Consider the following 26,186-nt stretch of genomic DNA (forward strand, 5'->3'; position numbering starts at 1 on the left):
TTACTTGAAAAGCAAAATGTGCTTCTGCATATATCCTCTGCTGTGTTCTCTCTCGCTCTCTCTGGTCTTTTCCCAACACAAGTATGTTGTGTTGGATTTAGACGAGGGGTAAACCCTAGTCCGAATTCCCCAGTGGCTCTGAAGCTCATGAGTCCAGATTCTGCGTCATTGTTTTCACAATTTTTCTTAAAGAGGACAGTCATCCAGCTCACGTGGCTGTGGAAAAGGCTGTCTGACATGATTGCCAACTGACCAGATAAAAAGGTCAAGCTGCAGAAAGGAGCAGCCGAAGAAGGCACAGGAGCAGCGGCAGCAGGGCAAGTTCAGAGGTTGGCAACCTTTGCCTGAAATGGTGACCCCCCTCCTTCGCGGAAGGCAGACAGGGGCAGCTCGTGGAGAAGAAAAAGGAGGAGGTGGTGGTGGTGCTTGGAAGTGCCGAGTCAGAAGGGAGGGCGCCACGATTTGGAAGCAAGCAGGCAGCCAGACTCCGACGGCGGCGCGCTCCTGTTCTTACTGGGCTGGGGTTTCTTCGGGGAACGGAGGCCCCTCGGGGCGGAGCGCTGCGGTTTGCCACAGCTCGCCTGGGGCTGTGCCTTCCCAGACCCCGGCTCTCTCGATTTGATTGGGGTGCCTCCGTCTTCAGAAGCCGCTCTCTGGGGAGGAGAGACGGAGCTGGCGGGCGAGGCGGCTCTGTGCGCCTTGGAGAGGAGGAGGACCCCCTGCTTCCTCGCCGCGTGGCAAGGCGGCCGGCGCTCTGGCCCAGTCTGGAGGAAGAGCCGTCGGGGACCATGAGGGGCCAGAATCCTGCCCTCGGCTTGCTGCTCTTCCTGGGGTGTCTGCAGAGGAGCTTCGCGCCGCCTCCCCAGGTAAGGTGGCTTCCCAGGGCGCACGGGATTTGGAGCCTGCGCCCGGGCGCACGGATGCTGGGGGAGGTGTGGTGGGACGGAGTTGCGCGGACGGGCTTCCCCGAGGCAGGCAGCCTCGCCCTCTCCCCCCTAAGGTAAACCTACCCCTTCCCAAAGAACGCCCGGCCGGCCCGACGAGGTCCTAGGAGGATCCGGAGAGCAGGTGAGTTGGAGCAGACCGGCTGGGGTCCCTGTCGCCCAGCTTCCCACACGGGCCCAGCTGGCGGAGAACTCTTCTGGGGTGTGCAGGAAAGAGGCCTTCCACCTTGAGGTCCCTTCCCAGTAGGCAGCCGCGGTAGGCTTCCTCGGCACGTGGAGGTTCTATTCAGAGATCCTGGCGAATAGTTAAGGAGATCTCAAGGAAACGAGTGAGAAAGAAGAGCTGCTCCCGGGCCAAGGAGGTCATCTCCTGCTTGATGGATCTCTGGTGCGCTTTGGCATCCACCAGCTGGATCCTGTGGTTAATCTATAAGCCGCTCTCCATCTCGGCAGTTGCAGAGCCAAGCGGGCCGAAAGCGCTGCCTCCCCGTGGCCACCCCTCTTGTGTGCTTTCTCGGGAGTAAGCTTCCTCCTTCAACTCAGTGGGACTTCTCTCCCAGTCAATGTGTGTTCGATTGAGACTCCTGAAAATTTGGGAATTGTATTTGGCGAGGGGAAGCGCTGAGAAGTCAGAGATTCTTGATGCCAACGTCCCCCCCCCCGCTAGAACTGCTCCTCTGCTTTTAGCACACGGATTCACAGAGGACAGGTCTATCAGTGGCTACTAGTCTGGTGGCTATGGGCCACCACCTCCAGCCTCAGAGGCACGATGCCTCTCAATCCCAGTTGCAGGAGGGCAACAGCAGGAGAGAGGGCATGCCCTCAGCTCTTGCTTGTGCACTCCAGAGGCATCTTGTGGGTCCCTGTGGGAAACAGGGTGCTGGGCAAGAGAGGCCACCTTGGGTCTGATCCAGCAGGGCTGTTCTTATAGCAGCTGCTTGCTGGGCAGGAATTGGAATGGTACTGCTTATTCCAAGAGAGCCATTGAGCATATATTTGTCACTATTGAACAACCACAAACTATTTATTTATTTAGTCGGTTTATATGTAACCCCCAGGGAGTGTACAAAACAAACGTACAATGAATGAATGGTTTATTTCAGTCTATGACCAGTAATAAGCATAAGATAAGCAAACGCTCACTTTAATTTCACTTTGGGTGGCTTTCTAGAGGTAGTTTGGTCCCAGAATCTAATTCCATTTGATTCAACACACACACACATGCACACAATACGGGCAGTATTTCATTGTTCTAAATGGCTGTCTTCAAGGCCCAGTCAGCCAGATGGAAAATTGACTTCTCAGATGTGGTGGTTGGGTTTTTACAGTGGGGAAAGAACACAATTTGAGCTGAACATCTACCCTGTTTCCCCGAAAGTAAGACCTAGCAGTAATTTCTGATGTACCGCTAATTGTCCTAGTGCATTTTGGGGGGCTAAAATTAATATAAGACACTGTCTTATTTTGGGGGAAACACGGTATCAGAAGAGCAATGATTGCAGGTTTTTGCTGACTGGTCCAGTCAATTCTCGTAGAGCAATCGCGGGGCAATTCTCTGCAGGCGGGCCCAGTCAATTCCTGCAGCAGCTGACCCAGCCTGGAGAGAACCATGAACCCATTTCTGGGTCTCGCCACTCATCTCTAGCAAACTGAATTCTCTCGCCACTCATCTCTAGCAAACTGGGTTCAGTGGCCTCAAAAGGATACTAATGAATGAGTCATTTTGGTGTGGCGCCCAGATAAAGAAAGGGTGGCCAGCTTCCTGCACGGAAGGCGCTGCTGGTTCAGAGGTCCTCCACAGACTGCATGTCAGTCGTCCCGTGTGACCATTTTGAACATGCGTCCCTTTCATTATGTTGCGCATGTGCTGGGAAGCGGGCTGGTGGGTTTCCTGCACTGCATATAATTTTACTTGGGGTGCAGAACTATCCCGTTTCCCGCAACGGCCAACCAGATGCCTCCAGGAAGCCTCCAAAAAGGCAAGGCGGTCACAGCCCTTCCCCCGATGTTTGTCCCTCGGATTGGTGGTAGACTGCCTCTGCACATGGAGGTGTGATTCATAATGATCGATACAGTTAAGAGCATTAAAAACTACCCCAGTGGAACTGACCAAAGGTTCATTTAGTTTTGACTTCTCTTCCTCTGTCAGCTCCCCTTTGGAAGCTGTCTGTCAAACCTGGTGGCCATCCCCGTCTCTTGTGGCAATGAGTTCCACAGATTAGGTTTCTGCTGGGTGCATCCTCGGCGGAAGAGTCAGACCATCTCTGGATCTACCTCATCAAAGACTCTGAGTCCCATTTCTCTGGATGACTGGTGAAGTTCAGATTTGAGTGGAAACCAGAAAGGCAGCAAGAGTTGAGTTGAGACATGAAAAGAAGGGGAAAAGGACAGACATTTCAGAAGAAGCTTTGAGGTTGGCTGGCCCTAGAGAGTGGGGTTGCATGCAAACGAAGGGCAAACTTGCATCTAGGCAGGCTTCTTTGTTTCCTCTTGCCCCAGAGAAGTCCCGGCTGAATTTTTTTTTTTAACAAATGCATTTTTAATTTTAGCCTCTTGTTGCAGGAGCTCTCAAAGTTGGGTCCCCACATGTTGTCGGACTACAACTCCCATCATACACAGCCACTATGGCAGGGAGTGATGGGCACTGTAGTCCAACACCAACTTGGGGACCAACTTTGAGAGTCCCTCTCTTGTCACGTTGGCAGCAACGGTACAATATTCCCCCCAGACCAGGCTCGGAGGAACTCCCCCCCCCAAAAAAAACCCACAAAAACCTGAAAGGACAACTGATTTGTACCAATTTGATTGCCTCGCCATCTTGCCGGTCACAAAGCTCCCTTTTACAATATATAAAAATCCACGTGGGGTGCGTGGTCAGGATTTTGCCCAATTGCAGGTTTATTGCCAGACACAGAACCTAGAACCGCATGCGGGGGGGGGGTGAGAGTTATATATATACACACACCCCTGCACAACTGCAGCCACCAACTGTTGCTAGCCTACAATTCCCATCATCCCTGACTATTGCCCACTGCCACTGGGGATGATGGGAGTTGTAGTCCAACGTCCACAGGAGGGCCGAAATTGTGCAGCCCCATATTAGACAAAATGAAGCCCTTCTTTACACGACATGCAATTAAACTATGGAATTCTCTGCCACTGGATGGGGTGCTAGCCACCAATCTAGATGGTTTTAAAAGGTGGCGGGGAGGAGAGCTGGTCTGGTGGTAGCAAAAATGACTTGCCCCCTTAGCTAAGCAGGGTCTGCCCTGGTTGTATTTGAATGGGAGACTAGAAGTGTGAGCACTGGAAGAGATTCCCCTTAGGGGATCGAGCTGTTCTGGGAAGAGCATCTAGGTGCCAAGTTCCCTCCCTGGCAGCATCTCCAAGACGGGACTGAGAGAGAGACTCCTGTCTGCAACCTTGGAGAAGCCGCTGCCAGTCTGTGAAGACAATACTGAGTGAGATAGGCCATTGGCCAATGGTCTGACTCAGTATATGGCAGCTTCCTAGGTTCCTATGAGGGCTGCACAAGCTAGTCACGTTTTCGGAACGATCCTGCCAAGCCGAAACATTTTACTGCAGAACAGAGCACCAGGATAAGCCTCTGGCCTGATCTGCAGGGCTGATCTTATATATAAAATGCATTCATTTTTTTGCATTTAAAAAAAAAAGAATTCCAGTTTACTCTCATTGCTGCCGAGACATAGCAAAAGCTTAGCGTGTGGGCAGTTCCTGTCAAATGTTTAAAAACAAAAGCAAAACACCATTTAGAAAAAGATGTGGGTGTCTCTGTTAAAACCCATCACTTCTTGCCCGTACACCCTTACGGTCTGGACTCAATTCCCACCAAGAAAGAGGTGCCAGCACTTTAAAAAGTCCAATCCCTGGAAATCCTCCTTCCGAAACCCAGAGGTGGAGAGCTTAGGAGAGAAGCCTTCCAGGGATTTGACTTCTTAAACTTTGGCATGAAGTGGGAGGAGGAGCAGCCACAAAACCCTCTGGGATTTGCCCTCTGTATGCTCAGAGGGTACCTCTGCAATGTCCTTTTTGCCCTCTGTGTAGGCTCAGAGGTCCTCTGGCGATTCCCGGTGTCCTTTTCAAAGCTGAGCTCAGGCTGAAAACAGATGTTGCTGGCATGCTTACCTTAAAAAAAAATGCAGCTCTTTAAAATATTTATTTATTCATCCTATTTATATACTGCCTGATATGTGCATCTTTAGGCAAAGTACACAATTTAAAAGGAAAGGAAAGGTTGTGCTGTTGAGTCGGTGTTGACTCCTGACGACCACAGAACCATGTGTTTTTCTTGGTAGAATACAGGAGGGGTTGACCATTGCCTTTTCCCGCGCAGTATGAGATGATGCCTTTCAGCACCTTCCTATATCGCTGCTGCCCGATATAGGAGTTTCCCGTATTCTGGGAAACACACCAGCGGGGATTCGAACCAACAGCCTCCTGCTCTCTGGGCAGGTTGCTTCCCTGCTGCGCCATTTGGTGGTTACACAATTTAAAACCCAACCAATTTAAAACAGAGTTCAAACAATTTCACCCAACGAAAAGTTCAAACCATCTCACGAGAGAAAAACAATTAATCAGTTTAAAATTAACGTCAGTTAAAAGCCTGAGAAAAACAGGTGTGTCTTGAGGGCCTTCCAGAAAACAAACCGAGAAAGAGATGCTCTTATTTCAACAGGGCGCATATTGCAAAGCCCCGGGGGCAGCCACAGAAAAGGTCCAGCAGGTGGTCCGCCAAACGAGCCGATGGCAAGCGTCAGCAGCTGCACTTAACTGGCAACAGGGCTCAAGGCAATATTGCTATTCAGATTTTGCTTTTCCGCTTTCACTTTCTCTTGCTCTGCCCTCTGAGTCAGCACAGAATAGAGTTGGTCTTCCCCCGTGCTGACGCCTCTGACAGCCGAGCGTGACTTTGCAGGATACTTCCCATCCCTGCTTGCCTGTTGAGATCCTTCGCTAAACCTGGAGATGCCAGTGATTGCAGGCAGGCAGACCTTTCCACATGCAAAGCATGTGGTCTGCCACAGAGCTGTGGGAACTCCCCTCTCTAGGGTCTCCAGGGGACTTTCCACCCCTCTTATCTGCTGCCTCATTTCCAGGTCAACAAATGAGACCAGCTGCGTCAAATGTGGACCTCCCGTCTGCATCCAGAGAGCACTCTTATTAACAAGCGGTGGTCTCGATTTGAGCAGGGAACCGGGCATAGGTGTGATTCATACCCAGGTCCTCCTCGTCAGAAATGAACGGACCTGTCTGCTCGTTCCCAGTGCCTCTCAATGAAGCTGCCTCCTACTGAGTCAGACCCTAGTCCATCTAGCTCAGTATGGTCTACTCTGACTGGCAGCAGCTCTCCAAGGGATTCAGATAAGGGACTTTCCCAGCCCAACCTGGAGATGCTGCCAGGGAGGGAACGTGAGACTTTCTGCATGCAGAGCAGATGCCCCACCACTGAGCGATAAACACTGCCCACCGGCAAAGGTGGCATTCGTGGGTCTCCCATCTGGGCACGGATTACACCAAGCTTCAGCAAGGTGGCTGTATCACGTGCCCTTCAACCATGCCCTGGGACTCACGTACTCTTCCCACGGAACTCCTGATATGCATACGCAGCTGACTTCTTGAGTCAGATTCTTGGTCCAGCTAACTTCCTGTAATAGTAAGCTAGATGCTAGAGATTTAAACCCGAAACCTTCTGCAAAGAAATGCTGCGGCTTCTTTGGAAGTGTTGTTCCTCAGTAGAACGTAAGAACAGCCCTGCTGGATCAGGCCCAAGCAGGCCCCTCTAGTCCAGCGTCCTTATTTCACACAGTGGCCCACCAGATGCCTCTGGGGAGCCCACAGGCAAAAAGTGAGGGCATGCCCTCTCTCCTGCTATTGCTCCCCTGCAACTGGTATTCAGAGGCATCCTAAGGCTGGAAGTACTACCCCTCAGACTAGTAGCCATCGATAGACCGTGAATCTATCCAGACCCCACTTAAAGCCATCCAGGTTGTTGGCTGCCACCATATCTTGTGGAACTCTCTGCCACAAGTTGATGATGCATTGTGTGAAAAAGTACTTCCTTTTGTTGGTCCTACGTTTTCTTGGCAATCAGTTTCATGGGGTGACCCCTGGTTCTAGTGTGGTGTGAGAGGGAGGAAAAAGTTCTCCCTGTCTACTCTCTCTACTCCATGCATAATTGTATACACCTCAATCATGTCTCCCCACAGTTGTCTTTTTTCTGAAACTAAAAAGCCCCAGGGGTTGTAGCCTTGCCTCCTAAGGAAGGTGCTCCAGGCCCCTGATCACCTCGGTGGCCCTCTTCTGCCCCTTTTCCAGTTCTACAATATCCTTCTTTAGGAATGGTGACCCGAACTATACACCGGACTCAGTGGTCCCTCTAATTATTTTCATCGCTGTGCAGAATGAGTTTTGTTCTGGGCAGCAGGATCAAGGCACTGGGTGTGCACCTGCATTCAGAGTGGGGCCTTCCTGATTCAGCCTGAGCGAGGTCTAAAATGAACTGAGCGAAGATCAGAAAACTTGTGAGCGCACACATGCCTTAGAGGGAACAGTGACCAGACTCCAGGTCCAGTGAATGCTTTATTTCTAGGAGAAGTCCAAAAGTGCGCCAACCGCCTGATCGTCTTGGTTGCTTTTTTCAGCCCTGTGTGCGGGATGTGTGTGTGTGTGTGTGTGTGTGTTAGAGAGCTCATGAGAGAGAGCATGAGGATCATGCGGTGGCATTGCACAAGCTCAGAGAGCCGGGGGTGGAACTGAGCTTCCTTTAGAATTTCCATGCTTGCTGTGTGTTCCTTGTGGATTTGTGCTCTCATTCCAAAGCATTGCGCCATGCGCGGGGCATAGGAACATAGGAAGGAACATCGGAAGCTGCCCTAGACTGAGTCAGGCCCTTGGTCCATCTCGCTCAGCATTGTCTACACAGACTGGCAGCGGCTTCTCCCAGGTTGCAGGCAGGAATCCCTCTCAGCCCTATCTTGGAGATGCTGCCAGGGAGGGGACTTGGAGCCTAGATGCTCTCCCCAGAGCAGCTCCATCGCCTAAGGGGAATATCTTCCAGGGGTCACACTTCTAGTCTCCCTTTTGTATGCAACCAGGGCAGATCCTGCTTAGCTTAAGGGGACAAGTCATGCTTGCTACCACCAGACCAGCTCTCTTCCCTGAAGGGGAAGTTTCTAATGGTGCCTTTTGGTCTCTCTGACATTCTAGGGGCCAGCTCTTTCGCCTCAGTCTTGTGACCCCCGTGAGAAGTGGTACTACGACCAGAAGTCCCAGAAATGCTGCTTTCGTTGCCAAATGGGTCAGTATCTTTGTACAGTCAGGCAATAACCCGCTGGGAAATCTTCGGTTCCCCACTGAAATGAACAAAAACTGCTTCGGGGGGTGGGGGGGGCTTGCCTTGGGTTACCCCGGGAGGCCGGGGGTGGGGGGAGGATTCAGACCAAGCCCCAAAGCCCTCCTTGCTGTGTTGAGACCCAGTTATGCACACCCAATTATTATTTTTAATTAAGTAGTTAACGAGAACTGACACTAGCAGTCTCCCCATCTTATTTATTTATTTATTTATTTATCCTGCTCTTCCTCCAAGGAGCCCAGAGCGGTGTACTACATACTTAAGTTTATCTTTCACAACAACCCTGTGAAGTAGGTTAGGCCGAGAGAGAAGTGACTGGCCCAGAGTCGCCCAGCAAGTCTCATGGCTGAATGGGGATTTGAACTCGGGTCTCCTCATTATTATTATTATTATTATTATTATTATTATTTTGCATTTATATCCCGCTCTTCCTCCAAGGAGCCTAGAGCGGTGTACTACATACTTCAGTTTCCCCTCACAACCACCCTGTGAAGTAGGTTAGGTTGAGAGAGAAGTGACTGGCCCAGAGTCACCCAGCAAGGATCATGAGGCTGAATGGGGATTTGAACTCGGGTCTCCCTGGTCCGTGTCCAGCACGCTAACCACCACACCAAGCTGGCTCTTAAAGACGCCTCCACTCCTGCATGTGAGTGGAGTTGAATACCGCTCTAAGTTGGTGACCTATCCACCTCCCACCTAATACACAGCTTCTAAAGCTCACAGCATATTTTTTAAAAATATGTTACTCGATTAAGTGGGGGTTTATTTATTTGCTTATTTCCTTAAAATATTTCTATCCCATCGCTCCAGGGCAATAGTGCTTGGGGCAGGCCATAAGAATAGGGAGAAAAATTTAAAAAGTGGTATATAAATATTCAAATTTCTAATATAAATAAATATAAATATTCATTGTATTCGTATAAAAGTGAGTAAAACTCCGTTAACGCTAGACACAAAACCAGATTTATACATTAAGAACCCGCTTGAACAAATGAGAATTAAAAAAATTATGAAGCTCTTTAAAAAGAAAAGTCTCGAAGGATTCTTCAAAAATGCTGAAGTGGGCTATGTGGCTAAGTTCACCTGGGAGGGCATTGCCGAATCCAGGGGCCACAGCCAAAAAAGGCCCATCTTAAAAGGCCCCCAAAAGGAATGCCTTTTGTGTTGATTCAGAAAGGATTTTTAGATGATAGATGGACGGATTGATTTTATTTAAAAGATATATGCACCATCCTTCATAAATGAATTCGTGGCAGCTTACAATGAAATTCATTTTAAAAAGTCACGGTCTCACGCAACCTCTAAAACCATAGAAAGGCAAGATAAGGCAAGCATTAAAACAGGGAAATCACAGATGAAATGTACAGATTTAGGGGAAATACAGCATTCGGTTTTCATTTACAATTAAACAGGGAGGCGGCAGGCCTAAGATCAAGGGGCGAGGAGTTCCAGAGAAGGCTCTAGGAACCCTGCACAAGCCTACGCACCTGTACTCAGAAGTAAAGCACACGGCCCATGGCAGGCCTCCCAGGTCTTCGGCCACAGTCGTACACGTGTGTTTACCTAAGAGCAAGCTCCATTGAACCCAGTGACTCACTTCCGAGGAAACGTGCGTGTGGTTTCAAGGTAGAGACGGCAGCTGGCTTTACTCTCCCTGGCCGCTCCAGCTGCAGGGAATGCATCAGCTTGTTTGGACAGAAACAATATTGTTTGAAAGATATTGTTTGGACTCATCTCCGGGGAGGGGGGAACAAGAGATCACCGGGAGGGGAGGGGGCTTTAAAGTTCCCCTCTCGTTTGTTATTAAACAGTCAAAACCCGGCGTGTGTATTTAAGACTCTTTGTTGTGGTGAGCTCATAATAACCAGAACTGGAGGCCCTCTATGAAAGAAAGAAAATGAGAGCATGTGGTCTGGATCACAGGAAGTGGACGCCGGGGGCCTCCCCACACCCCACCCTGCTCAAGAATGTTACCTAAGAGAGGTTGGTGATTCACCAGAGCTGGTGTGAACCCGCAGACCCAGTGCAAAGCCCAAAACCCCCTTCGATGATTTCAAAGAAAACTGTAGGCGGGGAGGTTTTTTTATTTTCGTTCTGAAGGACATTTCTGGCATTTCTCCGCTGGGTTGATGGCACGCTGTGCACGCCGTGGCATTCAGCGGGGTTTCGGCTACACTGGCATTGTGGCCAAGCTGATCTCTTCGGCGGCTGAGGCCTCCTCCCCTAGAGGCTCTTACCCCTGGGCATCGGCCCCGAAGTCCAGGGCCTCCACATCCCTTGATTGATTGGTTGATTAAGTGCCGTCCAGTCGGTGTTGACTCTTAGTGACCCCATAGATAGATTCTCTCCAGGATGGATGATCTGTCTCCAACTTGGCCTTTAAGCTCTCTCAGTGGTGCATTCATTGATGCTGAATTTGAGCCCATCCACCTTGCTGCTGGCCATCCTCTTCTTCTCTTGCCTTCCACTTTCCCCAGCATGATGGACTTCTCAAGGGAGTTGGGTCTTCGCTTAATGTGTCCCAAGTATGATAGTTTGAGCCTGGGCATTTGTGCCTCAGAGGAAGAGCGGGATATAAAGGCAAAAAATATAAACAAACAAACAAACAAATAAAATAGATTTTCCATCTTTGGGGTGTGTGTGTAGACGTTGCCGACAATCACTATGAGCACTCCTCTCCTGAGATGGTATGGATTTGGCCAAATCTTGTGAGCCTGGCTCATGGATTATGTGAGGAGGAAAAGTCCTGCACAAAGAAAATGTGTGTGCCAAGGAGTACTAACTTGCAGCCATCGAGGCCTATTCGATGCAATTCAATAAAAATGAACTATGAAGCCAGCGTCAACTGCAGAAGAGTTTAGAGAGAGCCGTCACTTCATTTAGGAACATAGGAAGCTGCCACATACTGAGTCAGACCCTTGTCCATCTAGCTCAGTACTGTCTACCCAGACAGGCAGCGGCTTCTCCAAGGCTGCAGGTAGGACTCTCTCCCAGCCCTATCTTGGAGATGCTTTCTGGGAGGGAGCTTGGAACCTTCTGCTCTTCCCAGAGCAGCTCCGTCCCCTAAGGGGAATAGCTTACAGGGCTCACACTTCTAGTCTCCCTTTCATATGCAACCAGGGCAGACCCTGCTTCGCTAAGGGGACAAGTCATGCTTGTGACCACAAGACCAGCTCTCCTTTCTGATGCACAACTGATGTCCCATAATGCTCTCTATCAACTCTGCCCCCACAACATCCACTGGAGGAGGCAGTTTCTCCTCTTTTGTGTGTGTGGGGGGGGGGTGGTAGAAAGCGTAAGTCTTGGAGACTCTCTGGGTCCGGGGGCTCAACACGTTTTGCTAACTCAGATCAAGGCCCTGTGATGGCGAAATCCACAGGGTCCACCGTCCTGGACTCGGTTAAACAATGCCCCCTCTCTCTCCTCTTAGGATACATCCCGAAGAAGGAATGCCCTACAGATCCCGTTGAAGACTGCATAAAGCGATGCCAACCCAATCAGTTCCTGAACCAGCAGTTCGCGAAACCGCGCTGCCAGATCTGTATGACCTGCACCCCAGGTATTTCTTTCAGGGCGGAAGGTTCCCTGTATCATGCTGTGCTTTGCACTCTGCACGCACATCCTTTCTGCCTGCCTTTCCTAACCCCTCCTAGCTGTTACTTCCGGCAAAGGGGGCTCTCTCTCTCCCTGCAGAGTCAGCCCCATAGAAGGTGGAGATGTCCAGAAATGCTTGTGACTGTCGCAACACACCTTGTGGCAGCAAATGCCATATTTTTAATTCTACATTAGAGGGTTTAAAAAAAAAAATCTCTTAAATTTTACTTGTGTAGAGAGGCTTTTTAATTTGTGTTATTACAGCCTGAGCGTTTTCCACACAGGGCTTTCAGTTCACATCTCCTCCAGAATGGAGGTGTGTGTGTACACATCAACCAGATTTACCCCAAAGTATCTGCAAGCTATTGGGGAGCAGTTCACACACAATTCGGGTTTTTCACCGAGCGTCAAGAGTGTAACCCAATTTATATCTGGGGTTAAAAAAGTCACTGTTGGCATTTGCTTTGGGCAACTTCAAACTCACAGTAAAGCCTCGTGGTAAAGCTGGCGGTGTGAAAAACGCCCCGGTGGGTTTTTGGGTTTTTAATTTTAATTTTAATGGGGTTTGTTTTAATTGCTTTTGTTCTGCATCGTGCTTTATTTGTTTTACCGTGTCGGATTTTATATTGCTCTTACTGTTGTGAGCTAACCCGGGCAGTATTGTACTGGAGAGGTGGGATATCAGTATTTTAAAGAAGTACTATTTCAGACTGTGGGAGGAATTGCACAATTTCCTAAAGGCTTGCACTTAAAAAAATAAATAAATCCTTGCAAGTAGATCAGGAAGGGAGATTCCCACCCCATGATCTCTTTGTGCTGTTCGTGCTCTGCTTTTAAGGAGCTTTCTCTTAATGTTGGGGGAGCATTCAAAAAACGACCTCTTTACGTGGTACAGTCCACGGGCCGGCTGCCCCAGCTGCACAGAACCCTCCGTCCCTGAGAGAGTGGCTCTCCCCTTCCTGCTCTTCCTGCCACTTCTTCTCCTCCTCCTCCTGCAGAGCACAATCTGGTTCAGGAGTCCCCATGCAGCGAATACTCCAATGCGAAGTGCGCCTGCCAGCCGGGGATGTCTTGTACGCAGCCGATACATAATTCGTGTGCGGAGTGTTCCCCTGTGACCTCCCAGATCACCTGTGAGCCGGGCTTTAGAGTCAAACCCACAGGTAAGGTAAAGTTGTGCCGTCGAGTCGGTGTCGACTCGTGGTGCCCACAGAGCCCTGTGGTTTTCTTTTGGTAGAATACAGGAGGGGTTGACCATTGCCTCCTCCCGCGCAGTATGAAATGATGCCTTTCAGCATCTTCCTAGATCGCTGCTGCCTGATATAGTAACAGCGGGGATTCGTACCGGCAACTTTCTGCTTGTTAGTCAAGCAGCCCCCAAACACCCATGATGCGTGCTCTTCTGCAGCCGATTCAAATTCTGCGCCCGGGGAATCCTCATTCTGCAGCCCTAGAATGATGCCTTCTGTTTCTGCTTGTGAATCAGAATTCTGTTTCTGCTTCCGGGAAACCTTTGCAATGGCGAGATTTCATGTCCTTCCTTTGAGAGTTTTAAAAGGTAAAGTGTGCCGTCGAGTCGGTGCTGACTCCTGGCGACCACAGAGCCCCGTGGTTGTCTTTGGTAGAATGCAGGAGGGGTTGACCATTGCCATCTCCCGCACAGTATGAGATGAAGCCTTTCAGTATCTTCCAATATCGCTACTGCCTGATATAGGTGTTTTGTTTTAAAAAGAGGGATTAAATCACAAATCCTATGTGTTTGGGTGTGTGTGTGGAATCTTTAGGGCACGTTTTACTATCCTGTCAAGTTTATAAAGATCTTAAGAGAGCTTTGCTTGCTCCTCTCTTGGGTGGCTTTCCCAGTCACTCCGATGAATTTTATTTGCTTAGACACTTAAGAGTTACATCAAATCTTGCTAAGTTTTGTGCCGCTGCATGCAATAGACAATATGAGTTAATTAATCAAGGATAAATCATGATGGTGTTGGTTATAGTCTGACCATTGCAGGGTATTGGCCAAGCGGCAAAGCTGATGGGTGTTATGTGACAGAGCTGATGGTCAGAGACTGGAATGAAGTTGATTCGACTTGAAATTCTGCGCCCCGGGGATGGGGGGGTGTGTGTTTCTCATTCTGCAACCCCAGAATGATGCCTTCCGTTTCTGCTTGCGGACGTCCTGGGAGATCTGGGTGGCTGTTCTTGGAAGCAGGATTCTGGGGTTTACAGGTCTCGGGTTTGATCCGGCCAGGTTCTTCTGCTGTTCTTGTGCTTATCATATATATTTAAATCCAGTCCTTTGTCTTTCTGCCAGGCACCCCCGAATGTGAACAGTGCCCTCCGGGGTCTTTCTCTGCCCAGGTTTCGAGTTCCAAGGAATGCAAGTCTCACACCAAGTGGGTGCTCCTTCTTCTGGGTTGATTTATTTGGGGTTGTTTGGTTTATTTAGCGATGGCTTGCCCTGTTGGCCAGAGGCAGGATGGATTATGAGGATTTCAGTGGATGTGATGATGGCTACTGTACATTGGTGAACTCCAAGGACCCAGACTCTGAGCTGGGGGAAAGAAAAGGTGCACAGAAAATGCACAGATGGTTCGTTTTTGCTATATATATATATTTTTTAAAAAAGCAGTTCAACAAAGAACAGTAAAGAGGGCTGAGAGACAGAGCACTGGCTTCTGGGTGTGTGGGGTGTGTGTGTGTGTGTGAGGGTGGATCCAGTCTTGTAGTAGCTAGCATGGATTGCCCTTTGGTTCCTCAGGGTCCACCCTGGTTTGCATTTGGATGGGAGATGACATGTGGGTGCTTTAAGATATTCTCCTTAGTGGAGGGAGCCCGTAGCTCTGTGGGAAAGCATCTGCTCTGCAAGCAGAAGAGGTTTCCGCTAGTCAGTGTAGACAATGCTGAGCTAGATGAACCAAGGGTCTGACTTAGTATAGGGCAGGAAGTCCCAGTTTGCGTTCAGAGATGAGTCTGCCACCAGCTGTTAGCCAAGAGAGATAGATGGAACCTCCAAGGGCAGGACCAGTATACCAGGTGTTTTTTGGGGGGAGGGGGGGTCATGCAGGAGGACTGCAGCCTTCATGCCTCGGTGGCCACACTTTCTTCTTCTGTTCTCTGCAGTTGTGCCAAGATGAACAAGGTCACCACCCACAGAGGGAACTCCACACACGACACACGCTGCGCAGACGTGTCTTTGAACCCTGCTACAGAGCCAGCCCGGGCGCTCACTCCAAAAGGAGGCGGTGCGTCTACTCTTGGGGTCACGGCCACCAGACACCCATTCAGCACCAGCCATGTGGCCGGCCCCCAGCCTGCAGAGAGACCTCCAAAGAACGGTTAGCAGATGGGGGGGGCTTCTTTTGGAGTTGATTCGAGGCATCCTGTGCTTCTCCCGGAGCTGGACATCTCTGGGAGAGAGCAGCCTTTTCTGGGGCTTATTTCCTTCAGAGGAGGGTTGCACTAACGTTAGGCTTGCCAATCCTCCGGGATTGGCCTGGAACCTCCAGGAATCGGCGTTAACCTCCAAGGGACAACAGAAAGCAGTCCTAGGAATTTCCATGGGTTTTGCAGGAGAACTGTTTTTGCGGTAGCATGCATGGATCGTCCCCTTTGTTAAGCAGGGCCTGCCTTGGATGGGACACCGTGTGTGAGATGTTCCCCTTCGGGGATAGGGCCGTTCTGGGAGGAGCACCTGCCAACTTGCATGCAGAAGGTCCCAAGTTCCCTGCCTGGCGGCATCTCCAGATAAGGCTGGGAGAGACCCCTGCATTAAATTGCAGAGAAGCCGCTGCCAGTCTGGGTAGACAGTACTGAGCTGGATGGACCAAGGGTCTGACTCAGTATGTGGCAGCTTCCTACGTCGCTTCGGCATTAATATAAACTGCCCTGCGCCATTTTTTGAAAGGGCGATCTAGAAATCAAATCAATAAAAGAAATACCCTTGTGGGAAATAGAGGGGAAAAGAATCTCCAGCAAAACAGCTTCCATCGTAACCGGCAGTCGTAGTATCCTTTGCTCCCATGGTCCGTGCTGATTCCTGGCAGCTTTCTGGGACCAGAATCAAGCCGACCCACTTGGTGTCTCTCTCTCTCTCTTCCAGATGATGACCATGCGACCATCGCGGGGGTGGTCCTCTTCTCCGTCCTGGTGCTCCTGGCTGCCTTGCTCGTCCTGAGGCGGAGGAGAGTGTGCAGGAAGTGGATCATCCCCCACAAAATAAAGAGTGAGTCTGCAAAGCCCCCCCGTGGACTCCAGTCCTAACGTTTTGGGCCAAGCCAGTCGGGACATGGAGACCACCCAACGTCTTTCTCTCTCCCAAAACATGAAGAGATCCGGATCGAGACCATGGTGTGGGTGGGACAGGCGTCTTACTCGTCCAACCCTGCCGCTCTGATCCAAAGTGCCTCCCCTCTAGCTGTTATCAGCTGTCAAGGGGAAAGGTTGCAACTTGCAAGCATAAAATTTTGCCCATAAGTTTTCCCCTTCACAGCTTATAACAGCTTGCTGGTGAGGGGAAAAGTTGAGCAGTGAGTGTAGAGCAATATATTGTTTTTTATTTTATTTTTACATTTATACTCCGCTCTTCCTCCGAGGAGCCCTGTATGTGGTTGTGTTTATCCTCACAACAACCCTGCGAGGTAGGTCAGGTATCCCTCTCCCCAGTGCCATGGGCCCCACCCAAATGAAAAGGGTCTTGGAAAAGGAAGAGAAGTCATATAAAGTTGTATCCATCTGGATCAGGTTTGTCAGCCCTGACTGGTAGCGGCTTTTCGGAGAGGAATTCATTCCCACCTAGAGAGGCTGCCAGCAGGGATGGAAACGGGACCCCTGCCAGTTGCCGGAGTTCCACATTGCTGTGTGCTTGTAAACCACGCACACCTTTTCCAGACTTGGTGGCGTGACTTCAGTTTGCCAGTAGGTGGCTGTCTTCCATCTGTGTCATGCTCATAGCAGGGTGTGTGGGATTCCCTACGGGAATTATTATTGGATTTTTGCAGGGTTAGGATCAGGAGGATGCATATTTCCTTATAACTTCCTTATTGCTAATATCCACGTACTGAAATAAACCTAAATGCACACACACACACACACACAACACAAACTACATAACTTTTGAGTTTAATTCTCATCCCATGCATATTATGAAACGGATACATAAAACTGCTTCTGCCAACTTTCATATCAACGGGAGGTATGCACACTGCAGAAAAAAATCTGCATTTGTTGCAGCATCTAAACTCATCATCATTGCATATTGGATGGAGACATTTCTTTGGGATACTGCCGATATTGAGACACAAGTTTCTAACCTCCCTCTGTCTGTCTTTCTCACAGTCCAAAACCAGGCAAAGATCTGTGCTGTGAGTATGACCTCTGTTTTGTTTTCAACGTAAGCTGTGAGTTAGGGACTGTTCAGATTGCCAGAGTGACTTTGGGGGAGGTGTGGGTGTGGCCAGCTCTCCTAACTTTTTCCTCTCTTGCCCCGCCTTGGGGCAGAATCTGTCACCCAATCAGGCTTTCAACATGCTGTTTTTAAGCTTGTCTTTGTCTGGTGCTGCTGTCTTACAGTTTTCCTAGCATGCTTTGGGCACATCTTCATGGCTGCAATTGATGGTATATAATGCGTTGCTTGCTTTTTTGGAAGCTGCTTTGAGTATAAACTCCCTATGTGAAAGAGGGGTGCCCGTTTGAGGATGAATGATAATTGCTCTGCTGGTTTTCTGCCTTCGCAAGAAGAGGATTCGTGCGCCCAGCCTGGCAGGCCAAGCCTCGGGAGAGGGAGAACTGAAGGACCTCGAAACCCTTCAGGATGCCCCCAAGAACGCCTCCCTCTTGGAAATGGACGTTGCCTCTGAGCTGATTCCCGAAAGCGCCGAGCTGGTTCAGGCAGATGGTGGAGCATCCGCAGAACCTGATCTGCGGAGCCATACCAGCAACCACATTGGTGAGTTGTGGATGTCATGACCCTGAATCAAAGATCCCCCCCCACACACAAATTGGGGAACAAGATGCACAGCCCAGGGGGTGAGACAGGGTGGGAAGGCCCTACAACCCATATCCTGGGCAACCACACGCAACCAGGCCCCTCCACACTGGCAGAGCTTGGGGGAAACCCAGCCAGCATCTGTGTTGCAACTCAAGGACACAACCCTGCCTTCGTGACCTGAATTGGGGAGTCCCCTGATTTGCGTGCCAAACCTACTGCGTGCCCCCCCACTGCCACCAGAGCCATTGCTTAGAAAATTAGGCAAGGTCCCTTTAAGCAACAGGACCTTTCCTAGGAAGGGGACAGGGCCAATTAGCTCCCAGTCATACAATTAGACCAGGCCTGCTCAACTTCGGCCCTCCTGCAGATGTTGGCCTACAATTCCCATAATTCCTGGCTATTGGCTGCTGTGGCTGAGAATTATGGGAGTTGTAGTCCAAAAACAGCTGGGTGGCCTAAGTTGAGCAGGCCTGAATTAGACCCAACTCCTGTGGGTTCCTGCTTGGAGCTGGCCAAGGTGCTGATCTCTGCCCTCTTGGAGCTGTCCAGGGTATGTGACCCTCCCAGATCCCTGGCTTGGCTCAGCCTGGAACAGGATATCAGGCCTCCTGCACAATTGCGAGCATGAGGAAATTTACTCTGCACATGTTCAGAGTCCCTCAAGTGGCTGGTCTGTTTTGGCCCTCAGGTTGAACTCGAGCATCAGTGCTGTTTATGGTTGCACTCTTGGCCTAGAGATGGAGCAGGTACATACGACAGGAGAGGGAAGAGTGTAAGAGGAGTCACTGAGAAGGCTAGATGAAAGTTCTGCATTTAGAACGAAATGGGAGTCTCGGATTGGAAGGGTAAGGAACAGCAGGAGGGTGCACAGCATTCTTGAGGACCAGAGACCAAGTTTCTGGCCTCTCTATTCCCCTAGATAGCTCACCAAACTGTGCCTCAAAAGCCAGTGGTTCTCGTCCCTGTGTTCTAGAACACAAACATGATCTAGAAAGCTGAGAGACTCAAGATGTGTCGGATTCGAAACAATTCTGCGTCTGCACAGCAGTATCGGTGTTGCTGCCCTCCCGTTTCTCTGCCTTTTGCTCAAAATGACCGTGGGAGGACCATTTTGTATGAGGCTTCACTGCAGGTTGGGTGAAGGAGGGAAATTAATAAGTGAACCTTTCCTCCCCCAGAAAAAATCTACATCATGCGAGCTGGAACGGTGATTGTGGGATCTGTTTCGGAAGTGCCTGCTGGGAAAACCTGCTCCGCTAAAGATGAAGACGGAAGTGCTGGGGGCCAAGAGGAACCTGGGAGAAAGGAAATGGTGGTACACTATCCGGAACAGGAAACGGAATTCTATCCAAGAAGTGACATCACAACCCCCGTAGAGGAAGAGTGGGAATTCAACCATTCTACTGAGAAGCCTCTGACGATATAGAAGGAAAGTTTTTTTAAAAGTCCTGCTGTACTTCTCAACGTGAATTCTCGGGGAAAACACTTTTAATTGGGAAAGGGCTCAACGAACTTGGCTGAGTGTCGGCCTCACATCAGTGTTATGAAACAATACCACAGATGTATTTATAGGAAGAGAGGATACGTTCCCTTCTGGTTTATAAATGGGAGATTATTTGATGAGCTCAATTATTATTATTTTAATGGAAGTCCTTTGACAAAGGTGCTTTCGGTAGGTTTTCTGGTGCTTTCTGGGAAGTGTGATCTTGATTACTTACAAATTTGTGGAGAGAAAATTCCCAAGCAGACTCTCGAAGCTCAAAATCCTTGCGACTGTTCAGGGTTTATATATAAACTCCTATTTATACATGACTGTATTCTTGTATTTAAATATGTTTGAATTTTGTTTTCAACATCTCTAGAGTGGGTTTTTAGGGGAATCCACATCACCATCATCAAGGGGTGTGTTTCAGTTTGACAAGCCAACGTCTTAGAAAGACTCAACAAGAGCTTTAAAGTGTCTCTGAATGCTGGATTTTAAGAACAAAATCTGAAGATGTTGGGAATCCTTTAAAAATTAGATTCCATACCAATTCACATTTTAAATCTGTACAGAATTGCCACTTCTGTCCTGCCGAGGGCCGCCCCTCCAAACTCTGTGAGTCTCCAAAACTGCTTCATGTTTGCACGGAGTTATTTACGAATGCTCAGCCTTCCTCCCAACTCGCTTGACGATCTTGAGCAGTCTTTTGAAAGTTTTGTTTACTAATTATAAAGGAAGGTTTGCTCTCTTGGACAGAACAGCTCAGCGCTGTTATTGGGGACTGTAAAACGCAGCAGCCGGGGGAGTTACTGATTAACGTTGATCCTGGTCTTGTAAAAAACGTCATTGCTTTTCCCAGCCGAAGGGATGCTCGGAGAGCAAACGAAGTGACCGTTGAGTCGTAGGGGACAAAGCGCCTTTATAAAGAGAGCAGTCAAATCCCCAGACACAAGTTTGCCGGGGGCTGGTCCATGCCATTGCCCTGAGGCGACGGCCTTCTTCATGGAAGGCTCCACAGACAGCTTGTGTGTTGAGAACAAAGCCGTTGCTTCTGCTGGGGAGGTGGGCCAGCCAGGAAGGGCGAAAGAAAACACTGTACTGATGGACCAGCCAGCCCCTCCCAAAGAGCCGCCTCCTGAAATGGACAGTGGCCCAGGGGGTGAAGTTTGTTCCCCAGAAGAGGACCGTTCTTGTCATTCAGCCTCCGCAGAAGGTCCGGCTACTTCTCAGCTTGGAGCTCCAGAAGATTCGGCCTCTCTGCAGCCACCCACTCCAGTCATGTCCCACTCGCGCCCGTCCGACGTCTCGCTCGCCGAGATGGATTGCCTGGTGTGTTTCAACCGGTACAGCCCAGGCCGGCGGCCGAAGCTCCTGGCCTGCCAGCACGCTTTCTGCGCCGTGTGCCTGAAGCTCATCTTGTGGAACCAAGGCCAGACCTGGCTCATCACCTGCCCTCTCTGCCGGAAACCCACCGTGGTTTTTGGTGGGCTCGTCTGCAGCCTTCGCGACAAAGAGGACCTCTTGGGGCGGCTGGAGAGTCCTGGCCCGGGGGCCGAGGTGCCCTGCCCTCCTGACTTTCCTAGCCTAGCAGACCCCTGCCCAGTTTCCCAGAACCAAGAAGATGCCAGCCGTGGGGATAACCGAGCGGCTGCCAAGAGGCTGGTTTTGCTGCTGCTCCTGCTCGCGATGCTGATCGTGCTCATCCTCCCGTTTATGTACACAGGCCTCCTGAAGTGGGCCTTGTGCTTCGTGGCCGCCCTGGGGCTCTTGATGTCCGCGGTTCTTTGCTGCAACCCTGGCTGGGAGTGCTCGTGCTGCCCACTGCCTCCCTGGAGGAAAAAAGAGGGCCAATTGGCCTCCGTCGCCTAAAAAAGACCTGGACGCCTCGTTTCGCTGGCAAGCAGGATCCCCGAGGAGTGAGGCGTACTGGGAGATCGTACTGCTGGGGGGGGGGATCCCTTGCTTGCTGCTGAACCATGCAGGGTCCTCTCTCTCTCTCTCTCTCTCTCTCTCTCTCTCTGAGTCCCAAGCCGGGACTTTGAGAGCTGTTGCTGGTGGGAAGACCTGTCCCAGCTCAGGCCGAGACCAGCAAAACGGGGCCTGTTGCCAAACAAGAGACCCGGGGAGGGGGGCAGGGCAGGGCAGCATTTTTTGCTCAAATCATCTCTAATCTGCCTTCGCCTTGATCTTGGCTTCTCCTGGCTGCAGCGGGAATCCCCAGACAGATCTGCTGCTCTCGGCTGAGTGCTGCCATGTGCACTACAGACAAGCAAGCCTGGTGTTTTTGTTTCCTGATCATGTTCTCCCGGATGGTCACTGTCTGACTTCTGGGTTTGGAAGGGGGATGAGACCCATCCACAGGGAAGAGGTTGAGCAGGCGGCTGTTAGCCAAGGCGTCCAAAGCGAACCTGGGAATGGGGCAGAGCGTCTGCTTGGCATGCAGAAGGTCTGAGGTCCGGTCCCTGGTATCTCACGGAAGGGCTGCCGAGCGCTGCTGCCAGTCAGAGTAGGCAATACTGAGCTAGATGGGCCAATGGTTTGGCTCCGTATAAGGCAATTTCTGTGTTCATAATGCATTTGGTGGGGGACTCGGTCGCTGAGGGGCAGGGTATCTGCTTTGTATGCAGAAAGTTCCAGGTTTGGTCCCTGGCAGCATTGCTGGGAAGGGCTCCAGCCTCATACCTTCCTAACCTGAAAAACCCACCCTTGCCATGTGGCGAGTTTCATTTTCATTTTCGAAGGGCAGAAGACAAATATGCCGAGGAGGATTGATCTCGCTATGGGTCTTGGCAGCTTAATAGAGCCTCCAGGTTCAGAAGCAGTGTATCTGTGAATGGCAGTTGATGGAAAGCGTCAAGGGCTGCTGTCTTCATGCCCTGCTGGCAAGCTTACTGGAAGCCTGCCGCAAGTTGCTAAACTAACTGGCCATGTTGTCTGAGCCAGCAAGGTAGTTCTTATGTTCTTAAATGAGTCACCCGGCAGCAATGGCCCATGAGAGGTAGGCAGAACATCCATGCACAGAGGCAGTGACTGGACACGCAGATCAAGCAGTGGTAATTTTGGAATAATTAAACACCAAGAGAGAGGGTTTGTTTTTAGTCTAGGATTTCGTCAGGACCACAGATGCACACCCATACATCCAAAGCAAGCCACTAACTTGGGTTTCTCTGGGGAAAAGTTATGCATCATGCAGTATTGTCAAAATATGTTCTCTGTCAGAGAAATGTGTATATGTAAGAAGTGTAAGATCTGTATAAAGATATTTCTACTTGCACTCTGCTTCTGTCTCTCTCTCTCTCTTGCTTTTTTTTTTTTTTAATTAATTTCCCTGCCCTCACACTCTTTGACCTGGCAAATATTCACCCTTGGAACAGGGTTTTCAGCAAGGAAAGAGTTTGGCCAATGTTTGAAAATCCCAGATGTCGGTCTAATCTCCAGAGGAGGTGTTGAACAAACAACAGCTGATAACCGTCCGGGATGGGGTTGGAGTCTGTCTGCAGGTGACTCTTGAAAGCAAGGCTGGAAGTTCTTCACACAGGGCTTTGAGCTCACATCTCCTCCAGGATGGAGGGTGTGCATTCATATATTGGCCAAATTTACCCCTCTAGTCTCTGCAAGCTATCAGGGAGCACGTCACACACAATTTGGGTTTTTCATCGGGCGTTAGAGTGTAGCCCGATTTATATCCGGAGTTTTTAAAAAATCTACTTTTTGTGTCGGTTTTCTGGGGCAACTTTGAACTTGCAGTAAAGCCTCGCAGAAAACCCGCGGTAAAGTCAGGGAATGCTCCTGGAGATCTTACTGATGGTGAAAAAATATTGGGGGAACTAAATCTTTAGGAAGAGCTTCAGTCAATACTGGCAACCCTAAATTGAACAAAGATGGACGTGTGTGATGTATAAACGTGCCATCTCAGTCACCTTTGATGTGAAGTCTGTTATTACTGTATTTACCCGAATCAAAGATGACTCGGAATTTAAGCTGACCCCTTAAAAAGAAGAGGTTAAATACAGGTTAAACTTGTATATTCGCAAAAGAAACAGGAGGGCTCTGAATTTAAGAAAACCTCCTGATTTCTAATATTAAAAAACGTTGGGAAAAACCTGAAGTATTGGGTTCAGGATTACCTGAAATCTTGGGTTCAGATAAACACAGTATATTATCTAGAGTTTAGCCACCTAATGGCACAACGGGGAAGTAACTTGCCTAGGGAGCAAGAGGTTGCCAGTTCGAATCCACAGAAACACCTATATTGGGCAGCAACGATGTAGGAAGATGCTGAAAGGCATCATCTCATACTGTGCGGGAGATGGCAATGGTCATCCCCTCCTATATTCTACCAAAGAAAATCACATGGCTCTGTGGTGTCGACACCAACTCGAATTGACACCGACTCGAGGGCACAACTTTACCATTAGACATGGGGGATTGTGCAGAGTAAGCTTTGAATTTATTCGCCTTTTTCTCCACCAAGGGAGGGATTTGCATGGGTCAAGGGAAAAGATGCACTTTGCTCTTGAAGAAGATGGGCACACCCTAGGATGATACTTGCAAAGACTCAACGGCAGAGGTCTGTTCCTTAGTGATAGCACCGGGTGGATGGAGGAGATAGTGTCCCACGCGCACATGTGCCGCAGAAAAGGAAGCACAGTGAAAAGCCAGCTAAAAATAGGAGGCAGCAGAGAACTTGAGCTTCTGAGGAGGCAGCAAAGATTGTCAGATATCAGGCACTGAGGGATGTGCAGTGAGAATAATGCGGTCCATTCACAGGGATGCTTTGAAAGCTTCAAAGTGAAGTCAATGCCTTTCAAGTGGTCAGTCTATTTGTAGACGTTTCATGAATTCCATAGCCTCATCATTGCTTCTTAATACAATGGATTGCCGAAGTGCTCCAAAGCTTCAGCAAAATGGTTTGTACACGTGGGTTAGGGCTCACAGCTCAGTGACAGGCTATAGCCTAATTCAGACATTATGCTGTACGAGTGTACAGATGTCTCCACATTCATACATGTGTCTGTGTACCTGCGTTCATTTTAAAACTGAACCTGGATACAGGCCCCTCAAATGCATGGTACAGCTAGGAAGTGTACTTCTGTGCCTGCATTCAAAAAACATGTGAATGACTGTACCTCTGAACAGATCTGTATCTGTGTACATTGTACACTCGATAGACGAGTGTTGAACATAATGTGTGAATGAGCCATATGTGTCTGCTGTTCAAAGGATCACAAAGAACAGGGAGGGCACATGGAGAGTCACTGGTAGATCAGAGGAGAGCAAGCATGACTTATCCCCTTAGCTAAGCAGGGTCCACCCTGGTTGCATTTGAAAGGGAGACTACATGTGTGAGCACTGGAAGATATTCCCCTCAGGGGATGGAGCCGCTCTGGGGAGAGCATCTAGGTTCCAAGTTCCCTCCTTGGCAGCATCTCCAAGATGGGGCTGAGAGAGACTCCTGCCTGCCATCTTGGAGAAGCTGCTGCCAGTCTGTGTAGACAATACTGAGCTAGACGGACCAAGGGTCTGACTCAGTATATGGCAGCTTCCTATGTCTGGAAACCAAGTCATATGGAGGAATGGTTAAAGAGGTGGGTAAGCCACCTAATGGTGCAGCGGGGAAATGACTTGACTAGCAAGCAAGAGGTTGCTGGTTCGAATCCCCACTTCTATGAAACGCCTATATCGGGCAGCAGCGAGATAGGAAGATGCTGGAAGGCATCATCTCATACTGTGTGGGAGGAGGCAACCCTAACCCTCCTGTATTCTACCAAAAGGAAACCACAGGGCTCTGTGGTCGCCAGGAGTCTGACTCGATGGCACACTTTACCTAAGTTTAGTCTGGAACAGAGAAGATGAAGGGGAAGATATAAGAGCTGTCTTCCAATATACGAAGGACTGTCCCATAGAAAAGGGAGTGGGCTTGTTCTCTGTTTCTCCTGAGTACAGGACTCGAACCCGGGGCTTGATTGACAAGGAATCTAGCAGATTCAGGCTAGATATTAGGAGGATTTTCCTCACTCTAAGACCTGTAAGACAGTGGAACAATCTGCCACATGCAATGGTGGACTCCCATTCACTGTAGGTGGCCAGCATGGACTCCCATTCACCAGATGGCCACCAGGACTCCCATTCACCAGATGGCCAGCATGACCAAGCCCCCTCAGTCATAGGCCCCTTTCTTTAGAACTCCATGCCACCTGATCTTCAGGTAGCACTTTCCGTTGAAATTTTTTAAATAGTATTTGAAAACATTCCTAGTTTAGCAGGCCTTCTTCAACACCTCCCGAATTCCTGGATTTTCTCGTGCTACCATATGCTGTGTTTTGCTTTTTGTGTGTTGCGTTTACAATTCTTTGATTGCTATTGCTCTTCTGTTCTTAGGGTGTTGTTATTTTTAACAGTTGTTTTCTTTTTAATTTCCTTTAGCTGCCTTGAGTCTGCAGAGAAAGCCAGGGGGTGCACATTTTAAAACCTAATAAATAAATAAATAAATATAAAAACCAGAACTAAGACCAGTCCTCTAAGCCCCTGGAGGGCTACTCTTCTCTTAAACCTCATTAAAAAAAAAAAAAAAAAGTGTTTTGCTGCAAATGTTGGGTTTTCCCCCAACCTGGGGGTTATTTTCTTTTGATTTTCTTGTTTAATGAATTTATGCATGTGTTTTTTTGGGAAAGTAAGCACCAGAAATGCAGATTATTTGCATATTTCCTACTCCCGCCCACAACCCAAGTCAGCTAACTCCGAGCTACACCTCCTCTTTCACTCGCTACGGAGTTTGCGCAGCGAGTCCCTTCCCCTGCTGTGATC

General features: G+C 49.5%; 2 protein-coding genes across 4 annotated transcripts; both read left to right on the forward strand.

The window, feature by feature from the left end:
• Positions 1–453: 453 nt before the first annotated feature.
• Positions 454–19,665, forward strand: TNFRSF8 (TNF receptor superfamily member 8). Of its 3 annotated transcripts, none has more exons than XM_053280613.1 (10): positions 454–866; positions 8,172–8,262; positions 11,747–11,875; positions 12,909–13,073; positions 14,222–14,303; positions 15,031–15,245; positions 16,010–16,132; positions 17,245–17,270; positions 17,644–17,854; positions 19,075–19,665. In XM_053280613.1, the coding sequence occupies exons 1-10, from the start codon at positions 789–791 to the stop codon at positions 19,320–19,322; spliced, it is 1,368 nt and encodes a 455-aa protein (XP_053136588.1). In that variant the 5' UTR covers positions 454–788; the 3' UTR covers positions 19,323–19,665. The 3 variants fall into 3 exon arrangements, with proteins under 3 accessions (XP_053136588.1, XP_053136590.1, XP_053136591.1); XM_053280615.1 differs by having other exon boundaries at positions 17,647–17,854; XM_053280616.1 differs by lacking the exon at positions 454–866 and adding an exon at positions 944–1,068.
• A 131-nt stretch (positions 19,666–19,796) lies between these two features.
• Positions 19,797–22,653, forward strand: LOC128338353 (E3 ubiquitin-protein ligase RNF186-like). Its single transcript, XM_053280617.1, has one exon. The coding sequence runs from the start codon at positions 20,382–20,384 to the stop codon at positions 21,246–21,248; it is 867 nt and encodes a 288-aa protein (XP_053136592.1). The 5' UTR covers positions 19,797–20,381; the 3' UTR covers positions 21,249–22,653.
• The last annotated feature ends 3,533 nt before the right edge of the window (positions 22,654–26,186 follow it).

This window comes from Hemicordylus capensis, chromosome 16 (genome assembly GCF_027244095.1).
Source record: "Hemicordylus capensis ecotype Gifberg chromosome 16, rHemCap1.1.pri, whole genome shotgun sequence".
In the NCBI taxonomy this organism is placed as follows: domain Eukaryota; kingdom Metazoa; phylum Chordata; class Lepidosauria; order Squamata; family Cordylidae; genus Hemicordylus; species Hemicordylus capensis.